This window comes from Lactuca saligna, chromosome 7 (assembly GCF_052625555.1).
Source record: "Lactuca saligna cultivar CGN05327 chromosome 7, ASM5262555v1, whole genome shotgun sequence".
In the NCBI taxonomy this organism is placed as follows: Eukaryota; Viridiplantae; Streptophyta; class Magnoliopsida; order Asterales; family Asteraceae; genus Lactuca; species Lactuca saligna.
In genome coordinates this window covers 29,392,501-29,406,183 of record NC_136423.1, presented here as the reverse complement: position 1 = coordinate 29,406,183, position 13,683 = coordinate 29,392,501, and the positions used below count along the sequence as shown (strand labels likewise).

The following is a 13,683-nucleotide window of genomic DNA, read 5'->3' as shown; positions in this document are numbered from 1 at the left end:
TTTAATAATTTAAATTAATAGTTTAAGATAATTATTAAATCAAGAGTTTTAATATTTGAAATTTTAATTTAAATGGTATTAAATTTCGAAAATTTTAAAGTGAGATTGAAACCTAATTGTTTTGAAAAGTTTCAAAAACTTGCCCTCAAGTTTTGGAATTTAAATTTAGATTAAAAGTTTAATTTTAAAATGTTAAATTCTAAAACCCTAGTTTTGAAAAGTTCAAATTTCACCCTTATGGTTTTATTAAAATTGATTAAATGTATAATTAAGAGAGAGTTAATAAATCCATAATGTTATGGTTTACATTTAATTAAATTAAAAGTGTAATTTATAAAATTAAACCACCTAGTATTTTAAAAGCGTAAAATACACCCTTATACTATGTATAATATTAAAAGTCTAATATTATATATGTATAACTTAAACTGCTAGTCTTACCGTTAGTAGGCCTCATTCACGAAGCTAGTTTATAAGGGGTGTTTAAGGAAATTTCCTATAAAATGGCGATTGAATGGGTATCCACTCTTACCCACCGCACTCTTGACTAGTGGAGGGTCGTTAGCCGAACGGGTAGGATAGGACGAAACCTTCTATTATAAGTATAATGAAGTACAAAAGTAACTAAATGTTTTTCAAATTCCCAATCTTAGTTACTTAGGCAAAAGTGAATTGATGCAATTCCATGAAATTACACTTTGTGCCCTTGCGAAGATATTAGTGGAGCGTGTGTGGTTTACCGGCACACTAAATGGTTCTAAGCAAAGGTAGCAAAGGGTGACTCAATGTTTGTCATAGTTCGGTGGAGCGTGTGTGGTTTACCGGCACATCGAATAGGTGACTGTAACATGTGAGGACACCATGTAGTTTGCATGGTTATTCACACCCGCTTTGTGATCCTCAGCATCCCAGTCACAAACTAGAGGGGCATATCGAGATTTAAACATGCCATTGAAATGTTCAATGAATCTCAACACTTCCAACCTCAAGGACTACAAGTGACAGAATAATGATAGAAGGGAGGATTCAGAAATACTTACGAAAATCTCGGGATGTTACAATAAAGGTATTAGAGATCAATATGTTCATAATGACTAAACTGTTTTAGTTTATCAAGATGATCAAAAAGCCCTTAATGTTCAAGTCCATAAAAAATATTCCAGACTAATATGATTTTGATCTATATGTAACACCTGGTTCCTGGTATGTAAATCTTATTTGAGTATTTTCCATTTTTTAGCCTTGAACTCGGCGAGTCATAGATCCGACTCGCCGAGTAGAGACGGAACCCGGGACACGTTTAAGTTGGCGACTCGACGAGTCCATATCCTGGACTCAGCGAGTCACTGCTGTTGGATGAAACCCTAAGTTTCAGGGGTTTGCACCCTATTTAAACATCATATCCGCCCCAGGCCAGCCCCCATTCACCCCCAGAGCTCCCAACCCTCGTTCTAAGCTTGTTCCTTGAGAGTTTGAGGCTATTGTGTGTGTTCTTGAAGGTTTTGAGGCAAGAAGGGGAAGTAGATCAAGAGGAAGGAAAGGAATCCAGACATCTTTGCACTCTTTCAGCAGTTTCTTTGAGGTGTAATCCGTTTTTCCCTTTTCTATGCTTATTACTTCATGAAAGTCATTCTTGAGCCAATCCCCAAGTTTGTATGTGCAAATTATCTCGTAATAGGCTGATTGGCCCTTAGATCTAGGCATGGTTGAGCTCCAGGAGCTCAAATCTGTTGCCTTTATGGACCCACATTGCATGAAGACCCTAGATTTACCCTCTTGAGTACATTTTGAACCCTAAAACCCTCATGGGTGAATATCTACACGTAAAGTTGGAAACTTTACGTGTGATTCGTGTTCTAGGAGTCCATATCTGTGAATGGCATGGACTGGAATCGAGCAAATCTGTGTATTTAGTAGGTGCACGACAACGACTCGGCGAGTCGTTCATGTGACTCGGCGAGTCTGCTCGCGAGTCTCCGAGTTTGTCCCCTTTTCGTAGTGTCGAGTGTGCAGTGAGTCACGGGGTGTGACTCAGTGAGTTGGAAGCTGAACTCATCTATAGAGGAACTCGGCGAGTCGATTCTCTGACTCGGCGAGTTCAAGGCAATCTCCTTAGATCAAGAACAGACTCGGCGAGCTGTTCATACAACTCGGCGAGTCTCCGCATAAGTGTTCATCTGATGAAGATGAACTCGACGAGTTGTTCATACAACTCGGCGAGTAGGATGAAGGACTTGAATGTCAGTTTAGAAGAAGAACTCGTCGAGTCATAGCCTAACTCGACGAGTAGAAATGGGACTCAGGACAATCATTTGGATAGGGACTCGACGAGTTGGAGAGCCAACTCAGCGAGTCGGGTCAACTGAAAGTTGACTCTGACTTTGACTTAGGGCTAGACCAGGGGTAAAATGGTCATTTTACCCAAATGACAGTTAGCAGTGTTTGATTGAGTATGTTGTGGGAATTGCAGCCGGAGGATTTCCGGAGCAGCAGCAGCAGTCAGTCAGTTCCCGATCAGTTCAGCAGCTACTTTGAGGTGAGTTACCTTCCAGTAGCGGTGGGTCTACGGCCACAATGCCGGCCCACTAGTAGGAGTCGTATGTTCGATGATTGTCTTGGTGATATCATCTTGGTTGCTACTACCTGATATGTTATGTGCTAGCATGATACGTTATATGTGATAGTAGTAGAGTTCGGTTGTTAGGACCGAAGGGTAGTATGTGATGATATGTTTGTATGATGGCCTGTTATGTTATGCGATAGAGGTAGTAGGAGGGGACCAGTCCCCGAGGATCGGTTGTTAGGACCGATGGGTAGTCAGCACCCCAGAATGGCTTGACATGGGTAGTCAACACCCCAGAATGGCTTGACACGGGTAGGACGGCACTCCAGAATGGCCGTATGGGTAGGTCGGCACCCCAGAATGGCCGTACCGGGTAGTCAGGCACCCCAGAATAACCTGGCAGTATGTATGTTATGTGTTTGTATGGTATGTGGTGCGATGGGGGAACTCACTAAGCTTTGTGCTTACATTTTACAGTTTTGGTTTCAGGTACCTCTTCTTCGAAGGGGAAGGAGCTGGCGCGGTAGCGGTACATCATGCACACACTCTGGTTTCCGCATTTACGAGATTCATTGGGATTTGTACTCTGATATTTTGATGAGTTGTATGGTTTGGCTTTTAAACATGGTTTACGTTGTGTTATGGTTTGATCAAACAATGTTTTTTTATTATTAATGTTTTCTAAAGTAATGTTTTTAAAACGAAATTTTCGGACGTGAAAATTGGATCGTTACACTATATTTCTTTATGGGACAAGATGATTACAACTACATAGGTAATACTCCCTCCGTCCTAAAATAATTTTCCACGGACAAAAAACACACAGATTAAGGAAACATTAATTACCATTAACTTTATTAAATGAAATGACAGTCTTACCCTTTTGTTGCATTTAATTTCATGGTAGTTGCATTTAATTTTCATGGTAATTTAATAACCAGGGGTATTATTATAAAAAACATATTTATTTTTAGAAGTAAGTTATTATTTTGGGACAAACCAAAAGGGAAATATGGATGGAAAGAGTATAAACTCTTAATATGGTGGTGATAATAACTTGGATGTACAAGAAACAAAGGAATGGAACAATGATGATGGGAGTAGTAATAATGATCATGACTTTATAGTTTATGAAGAGATGTGGTGGATAGGATGTATGTAGACATGTAAGAGTTTAATATTCTACGGATTATGATGTTTAATGGTTGAATGCCTAACAACCCAAAACATATCGTACATGATTGGTCTTGTTCATGTTCCACCTTATAAGTTGGATCAAACAAAAAAGGTTATAAAGAAATTGATGGTTGTTTATGGTACATATGGAAATGCTATTTGTATGAATGTTATTTGTCAAAGTATATAAGGTTTAACATTAAATCAAATTTTCGTTAATAAACTTGCGAACAAAACTAACGTACTTATATAACTTTACGAATGAATTTAATTAACATGTGTGTTGTTTGAAAGATTAAGATAATACTCTGTTTTGAAAAAGTGTATAAGTTTTACCAATAATACAAATGGGCATAGTTTTATTAACAAAATATAGAACAAACTTGATGCATTCCAAGCAAGGTAAAACATATTATACAAGTGTACTCATTCACATTCATACAAAAAGTCAGAACAAAATTGACAATGATTCTTTTAATGTCATAAGAAAACACCAACATCAATAAATAAATAAAAAAACTTAATTATAATATTACAAACATCTTTTAGCCAAGGATGTAATAGTAGTAAGAATGAACCCCAAACTAAGCTCAAGCTCGATTTGGGCTCATCCCTCGTGTTAACAATTTTACGAATGAATCATTGATTTTGTACTTAAATAGTGAACAAACTTTCAAAAATTTAATTTTAGCTTAAAGACAATTATGCAAGACAATAAAGGTACAAAACGTTCACGTGTTCTGCTCCTATGCATTCTGTTAGAAAGACCATTTATGTATATAGGGGTGCAAACGAGCCGAGCCAAGTCCGAGCCTGATCAGGTTTGACTCGGGCTCGTTTAAGTTATACGAGGCTTGAGCTCGAGCTCGAGCTCAACTCGATTCAAACTTTTTTGTACTGAGTTCAGTTCGAGCTCATAAATAATTATACAAGCTCGACTCGTTTTTGTCTAACATGCCTAAATAAGCTTAAGTTCGATTTGAGCTAGTTAAGAAGCTCGTTTAATCCCTAATTCCCTAAATATGTTTTTATTTTAATATATAAAAATAATAATACATTTTATTATATATAGGGTCGTTTAGGCTTGCGAGTCTAAGCGAATTTAGTGACATAGGCTCGATCTCGAGCTCGTTAAATAAACGAGCTTAATACGAAGCTCGAGCTCGGCTCAGGCTCGTTTAAAACTGATTTCGAGTCGAGTTTTTAACGAGTTGATCCCGAATAACTCACGAGTAGCTTGACTCATTTGCACCCCTTAAATGTACACATAAACACTCTTAACATTTATGACAACCGCCCATTGGGTGAGTGTTGGCATTTTGTGATGAACAAGTGGTTGAAGTATAAACTACTTAAGTGGCCATGGAATGGGCAACGTTAAACTTGTCACACTCAAGTAGTGAAAGTAACCACATGTCATCATATCATGACACAATCTTAATCCGTCGACCATTTGAAGACACTGAATAATTTAAGTTTGTTGGCATTTTGATGAGAGACACGTGATAATAATTGACTGTACTACAATAATCTATATGTAATAGAACCAATCGAACTAATAACTGCACTCAATACCATTAAAAGTTAATGGATAGAACTAGTGGACCCACATGTCATGTCGTGACATAATCCCATTCATTCAACCGATTCGAGAAGGTAATTAAATAAGTAATGTTTTGTTTATCACCTAAAATATTACAGGTCTTATGAAACAATTTGGGCATATGGGGATCAAAATATATACACATTCCCATTATTTGTTTATAACTTATATAAAAGATTAGATTTTAGCAAAAACGGACCAGTTTTTTTCCGACTCGAACCAATAACCGATGAGGACCCGGTTCAGTTGGTTTGCTTCTTGCTTGTTTTTATCTAATCTTAAATTGTAAATATTTGTTACTTATAAAAATTTAATGACTTTGCAATAATATAATATTTTTTTTCCTAAAAAGTCCACTATAAAGGAATGTCATTGGGTGCACGCTTTATGAATAAGTACTTGGAAAATAAGTCTATATAAACCACATTTCATTTTATACCACCACATCATAACATCCCATATTTTAAAAAGAAATAATGTGGAAGTTGAAGATAGCAGAAGGAGATGATCATTATTTGTTTTCCACCAATAATTTTGTTGGTCGGCAAATTTGGGAGTTTGATCCCGATGCCGGAACTCCGGTAGAAAGACAAGAAGTTGAAGATGCACGTCAATATTTTAGAGACAATCGAAGGGAAGGTGTTCATCCATGTGGTGATCTGCTTATGCGGATGCAGGTTAGTGTCTAACTAGAAGGAGCGATTCAACTAAATTACATATATACGTTAATATGGGTTATATTTTTATCGTTAACCGATCAAATGAGTAAGTTTTAAAAAGTTAACAAAAGAGAAAATGGTGTAAACAATTTGATAGTCACATATAACATTACTCGGGTGTTTACAACTTTTTAACGTAGTGTCTCCAAAAGAATTTTGTTTATTTGCAAACGGTATAAACACTTTTTGATTTGTATTGATGCATACGTTTTAAGATCATTATTAATGTTATGTGATGAGATTATTCATGAATTAGCATACCCTTGATAATCAAGAACAAAACACAAATAACACAAGTTATATGTCATTTTTGAATAATCTCAATACATTTTATTAGATTTCTTTGAAGTTTTAACTTACGTTATGTAGTTCATATTATCATATACTCATATATTTCTCACTAGAAGTTGAAACACCAACAATTGTGTTTTGTTTGTCATTTTGTGTAAATTTAGGTGGTTAATATTATATTCTTTAAGTAACATATTTGCTTAGAATAATATAAATGCAATTCACATTTTTGTTTATTTTAAGAAAACTATGAATTATTTATTATATATTCGAGATTCACCAACTACAATTATATATATACATATATATATATATATATATATATATATATATATATATATATATATATATATATATATATAGATATAGAGAGAGAGAGAGAGAGAGACACAGAGCGAGAGAGACACACAGAGAGAAAAAAAAAAGTTCAATAAAAAACCACAATTATTGGTTCTTCAAGGAACCAATTTTTTTTTCAAGTTTTAGATTTATTCTTTATCGAAAAAAAAAAAACTAAAAATATCTAAATTCATAGCATAACATTGTGAATGTTAAATATATTTTTCGGATTCACCGTGTGAATTTAGATTTGCATTGTGGATTTTCAAAGATTCACATTATGAATTTGACGATTTTTTTTTTTTTTTCGAATTTGATATCATTGGAAAAAGGATAAAAAAAAGTTATGAATTTCTGTATTTTTAATTATTTTTTTTTTTTTTTTTTTTTTTTTTGGTAAAAAATAAGTTCTGAAAGTTGAAAAAAAAATTGGTTTCTTGGTTAATTATATGGATCTCTATTGAACCTCACCATATATATATATATATATATATATATATATATATATATATATATATATATATATATATATATATATATATATATATATATATGTTCTTTTGAAACGGACATAATTTTGTGAGACCGTCAAACCAATTTTTTCTAGTGAAATATTCTAATATTTTATTCTTCGTAAAAATATAACATATATAATATTCTAACATTATGTGCTTTTAGAATATTTCAACGTAATATGTGTTAAAAATATTGTTTTAGAATATCATAATATTACATACATTATATTTTATTGAATAATAGAATATTAGAATATTTCATTAGAAATAAATTGTTTCACGGTCTCACGAAATTAGATTCATCTCAAAAGAACCTAGTCATATATATATATATATATATATATATATATATATATATATATATATATATATATATATATATATATATATATATATATATAGGAAATATTTTTTCGTTCACCGCATTCATTTGAAACTCTCATGACTTTTCAATTTCTCTTTAATTATAAATATAAGTTGGTTAATAAGGTTAAATAAATATTAAAACTAAAATGTAGTCATATATAAACTAAATTTTAATATTAAAATAATATATTTACTTCTACTTATAATGTTATGTTTTTTAAATGTTAACATATTATACTTAGTTTCTTAGTTTTAATATATTGTTGGATGTAAACCATTATCATTTTAAAGATACAATTTTGGAACAAATTGTATGAAATACTTAAATTAATAATTTAAAAATAACATTATAGGGTCAACTTAAATATAAATTTTAGTTTAACTTAAACAACCTATAAAATATTTTGTAAATAGTTAAAAGTAATAAATTATAGTGTTTTTCTAATAATGATTATAAGTTTGTTAATAAGGTTAAATAAATATCAAACCTGAAGAGTAATCATAAATAAACTAAATTTCAATTTTAAAATAATATCTTTATTTCTACTTATAAAGTTATGTTTTTAACTTTTAACATATTATGCTTAATTTATTAGATTTAAAATATCGTTGTATATAAATCATTATCAGTTTAAAGCTATAATTTTTAAACAGTTTGGACAAAATACTTCAACTGTTAATTTAAATATAACATTAATTTCAATGTCAACTTAAATATAAATTTCAGTTCCACTTAAAAAACAAAAAAATATTTTGTAAATAGTTAAAGTGACAAATTGTAGTGATAAATGCAAAAACTAAATTGTATTCTCAATTTAACTAAAATATTTCCTAAATATATTTTTATAATCTTTAAAATTTTTCAAATAAGTGTTTTAAAATAACTTACAATAACAATAATTAAAAAATAACTATATATAAATTATTATATTGTTACCTTTAAAATATAAAAAACAATGTTTGATGTTTTAAATAATTATAATGATAGAAATTAAAACATTAAGCAAATAAATTTTAAAAAATTAATTAACAATAACAACAACTATAAATAACATTCAACCATATATTATATTTAATTTTATTAATGTGTAACTTGTAGGTAAAAGACATCAAACGATTGAGATTATGCAGCTATAATAGATGTATATATATTATCATATAATTCAAAATAATCAATATATTATATCAATTTAGTGTACAAATTATTATATCAAATTCAACAATAACGTTGTTGTTATATTTAAAAAAAAATATATATTTGATAACACTTTAACTATATAGGTGTTTCTACGTAGCGCGAGCATTTACCATATATATATATATATATATATATATATATATATATATATATATATATATATATATATATATATATATATATATATATATATATATATATATATATATATATATATATATATATATAGGGAAGGGTTATATGGAAAATAAAAAACTCTAAAAATCATAAAAAAATACCTAGACATAACAAAAAAAAATTTCTGACGTTACCCATCAAAAAATCGCAGCTTTTTTTAAAAAATTTCGCTGGAAAAAAATAATAATAATTTTTTTAATACAAAAGAATTTCAAAAAAATAATTCAGCGATTTTGTGTTAAAAAGGTGCAATTTTTTCAAAAAAAATAATAATAATAGTTTTGTGAAAGTTAAGTATTTTTTATGATTTTTAGCGTTTTTTTAAAATTTTTTATTTTCCATAAAACATACATATATATATATATATATATATATATATATATATATATATATATATATATATATATATATATATATATATATAGGAATAAGTTCTATGGAAAACAAATAACTAGGGCAACATCTACCGGAACCAATAATCAAATGACACGTGTCCATTTCTTTCTTCACAAGTAATGTATTGTGGAAGTAATGTGTTGTCATGTTTTCATTGGTTCAAATATGTGTTGCCCTAATAATTCATTTTCCATATAACTCTTCCCTATATATATATATATATATATATATATATATATATATATATATATATATATATATATATATATATATATATATATATATATATATATATATATATATATATATATATATATATATAGGTTTAGGTTCATTTGAAACCATTTTAATTTTATAAGACCGTGAGACCAAATCTAAAAATAATTTTAAAATGCAAAATAAATGGAAAAATCCAAAAATTCTTTTTTTAAATATTATTTTCGAAACTTGAATTAACTAAAAAAAATATAAAAAATTCCGTTTTTTTTTTTTTGAAAAATACGTGAAATATTCTAAATAGAATATTACACTGACATATTCTAAAAAATAATTTTAAAATGCAAAATAAATGGAAAAATCAAAAAATTATTTGTTTAAATATTATTTTCGGAACTTGAATTAACTAAAAAAAATAAAATAAAAAATTCTATTTTTTTTGAAAAATACATGAAATATTCTAAATAGAATATTACACTGTACATATTGTAAAAATAATTTTAAAATGCAAAATAAATAGAAAAATCAAAAAATTTGTTTTTTAAATATTATTTTCGGAACTTGAATTAACTAAAAAAAAATTTAAATTAAAAAAAATAAAATAAATAAAAAAATACGTCTGACGGTCTTACAAAATTAGGCCGTATATATATATATATATATATATATATATATATATATATATATATATATATATATATATATATATATATATATATATATATATATATATATATATATATACACACGATGAAAATGAAGAGTAGATATTTAATTATGTGTCTTAAAAGTGTACAAGATGGCTGATCGGAAGTCAAGACAATGAAACATAACTTATAAGTATGTTTAAATCTTTTATTACATACTTATTTTTGAATGGTGACCCTACACGTTAATATTCTTTTAAATAATATTACCTTCATCTTACATTTATTATCTACTTTTTACTTTTGCAATATTTATTTTTTAAATTTGAGCTTAAATCTTTTTGTTTTTAATATATAACACATGATCGTAAAATATATAAATGGATTGTATTTTAAATGTTTTTTCATTATTATAAGTTTCATCAAAAGTTTCATCAAGTAATTTATTAGACAAATAAAAAAGTTTAGATCAAGAATAAAAAAACTTTAAAAAAAATAGACAATAAATATAAGACATATATATCTTTTTGATTTGATAAATCTGTACCAACCAAGGTTCGACTTTAATAGGCATCCAAATATGAGATTTAAACATGAATCTTTATGTTCTAAAGATATCTCTTAACAACAAAAATGAGATTTAAACATAAATCTTTAAGTTCTAATAGGTATCCCTTAATTACTTATAAAACCCACCTAAACAAAATTATGGCAATTATGTCGTTACTGAAATTAGTGTTCATGATTTATATAAGGGAAATCGCTATATAATTAGGATTGCTGATTGATTTGATCCAAAAATTATGATGTATTTTTATGTTTTAAATAATTATGATGCATACCAAAAGAGTTGTAGTCCAGCATTATCAGATGTATTAAAAATATATATATATATATATTTTAAATGGTTGAAAGTTCAAGTTTCGTTGTAGAAAACATATGTAGGAATAAAAATAAGTTTAGTAGGTATATATGTTTGACATTATATATATATATATATATATATATATATATATATATATATATATATATATATATATATATATATATATATATATATGTTCATGTGAGACGGCTTAATCTGTAAGATCGTGAGACGCAAATATAATCATTCATTTGTAGATAAAAAAATCATTTTAAAAATGCAAAATAATTGAAAATTTTCGAAAAAAAATTCAAATATAATTTTTGTCATTTATATTTTCCAAAAAACATTAAAAAAATACAAAAAAAAAATAAAAGTTATAAAAAAATACATTTTTTTATATATTCTAGTAGAATATTAGAATATTTTACATATCTAAAAAATCTAATAGAATATTCTAACATTCTAAAAATCACATTAGAATATTTATATTGTAATATTCTTTTAGAATATTTCAAGTATTTTTAAAAAAACAAGGTTTTTTTTATTTTTTTTAGGTAATTAAAGTGATGGAAATAATAATTAAAAAAAGAATTTTCGGATTTTCCTTTTATTTTGCATTTTAAAATTATTTTTAGATTTGATCTCACAGTATCACAAAATTAGCATTGCCTCAAATGAACCTAAATATATATATATATATATATATATATATATATATATATATATATATATATATATATATATATATATATATATATATAGGATGCGTTTCTATGTATTTAGGGTTAGTATAAATAAGATTACATATATTATGTGAATGTAAAACCAACCATAGATTATTAGATTAAAAAGATGAAGGGTTGCAATCTTCAATGTCATAATTATAAAGACAATAGACAACTAGTTAGTTTCTAAAATTATATCGTTTATAAGATATCATGGACCTTTTATATTTACTGAGAGCTAAGATTTTTTTATACAATATTATTGACCTTTTATATTACTAAGAGCTAATATTTTTTTTATACATGTTCAATTTTCTATGATTTGGTTGGAAACCGATTTCAATTGATACAATTCATTTTTCAGTATTATGATTTGTATCAATTATTATATAATCAATTTTAAAAGTGTAAATTATCTATATTGATTTCTTATCATTTTTAAGGATAACATTATAAAAATGATCATCGTGATTATTAAAATTATGTGTCTTTTGTCCAAAAACATTTGATGGTACATCAATGATTTGCTTTTATATATCTTGTCAGTTTTGATCCCTATTGTGGATAATTTTTTTTGTGGTGGTGGTCCACACCTAACCTAAATGATGAATATGTCTTTAAATAATTCTTTTTAATTTTTTATTATTTTTATTAAAAACGAAAAAGAAAATATCACCGACGCCATCGCACCTATGTCTTCCCCTTACCTCACTCACTTACACATATATACACATACATACATACATACATACATACATACATACATACATACACACACTCTCTCTTTCTCTCCATCTCTTTATATCTCACTTTCTCAACAACACCATCATCAGTCCACCCTACCACTTAACAGACCTCCACTATCTTCACATCATCTATTCTAGATCCACGAACAAGATCAGTGCCATTATAACATCCCTTTTCTGCCACCGGAGTTCGTTCCCCTATCAGCGATTTCGACACTCCTATTACCGCCATCGGCATTTGTCACCCCATTTGTCGTTTTCGACGTTCGTCACTCCATCTAATGCCATTGGCGTACGTCGCCCCTATGTCGTCACCGATGCTCATCATCCCCTCTACAACCACATTTCGATTCATACCAGCATAAGAAAGAGAAAGAAAGGCAGACAAAATCATAGTATTGCCTTTCATTTCCATTTTGATGGTGGTGGCGGTTGCCTTCTCGATCCAGATTTGTATCTCCATCTAGGTAAACTCCGGTAGGCGTCGTTGTTGACTAGTGGTTTAGGTAGGTGATGTCGTTGGTGAAGGTGGTTGGGTAGGGACAACTCTGGTGGTTATGGATGACCAAATCTTTGGTGGAGGTGGTGGTGGCGGCGAACTGGATGCAACCAATCGAGCATGTTTTGTTGGTGATAATGGTGGTTGTCGGTGGTGGTTCCGAACAAAATAGGGTGAAGGATGGAACATGGAAGTGTTGGCGGGAAATAGTGGTGGGGAATGGTGATGAAAATCGAAGATAAGGTGTGGGGTTATTGATAGTGTGGGTGGTTGCATGTGTGTTTTTTTTAAAGATACAAAAAGAGGAGGAAAATAGTGGCAGAGAGAGATGGGGAGGGAGGGGGAGAGAGAGAGAGAGAGAGAGAGAGAGAGAGAGAGAGAGAGAGATAGGATATATACATATATATATATATATATATATATTAAAAACATTTATATAAAAATTAAAATCTTATATAAAAATTAAAAAATATAAAATAAATATAATTGGTATAATTGTATTTTCAAGTTGATAGGACAAAAAACCACACAATATATTTAAAATTTGACCACTGGAATTATCAAACCTTTTTAGATTAAAACCATATAATTTTAATAACCACATCGACTACTTTTGTAATTTTGTATGTTTTAAAAGTG

The 13,683-nt window shown here is 28.7% G+C and overlaps 1 protein-coding gene across 1 annotated transcript in view; it reads left to right on the top strand.

Moving 5' to 3' along the window:
• The first annotated feature begins 5,754 nt into the window (after window positions 1–5,754).
• LOC145005683 (dammarenediol II synthase-like) overlaps window positions 5,755–13,683 on the top strand; it is a 19,220-nt gene continuing 11,291 nt past the window's right edge. Inside the window, exon 1 of the mRNA XM_078964798.1 lies at window positions 5,755–6,019. Within this exon, the coding sequence (XP_078820924.1) occupies window positions 5,819–6,019 (201 nt within the window). The 5' untranslated portion in view covers window positions 5,755–5,818. The remainder of the gene's footprint in view (window positions 6,020–13,683) is intronic.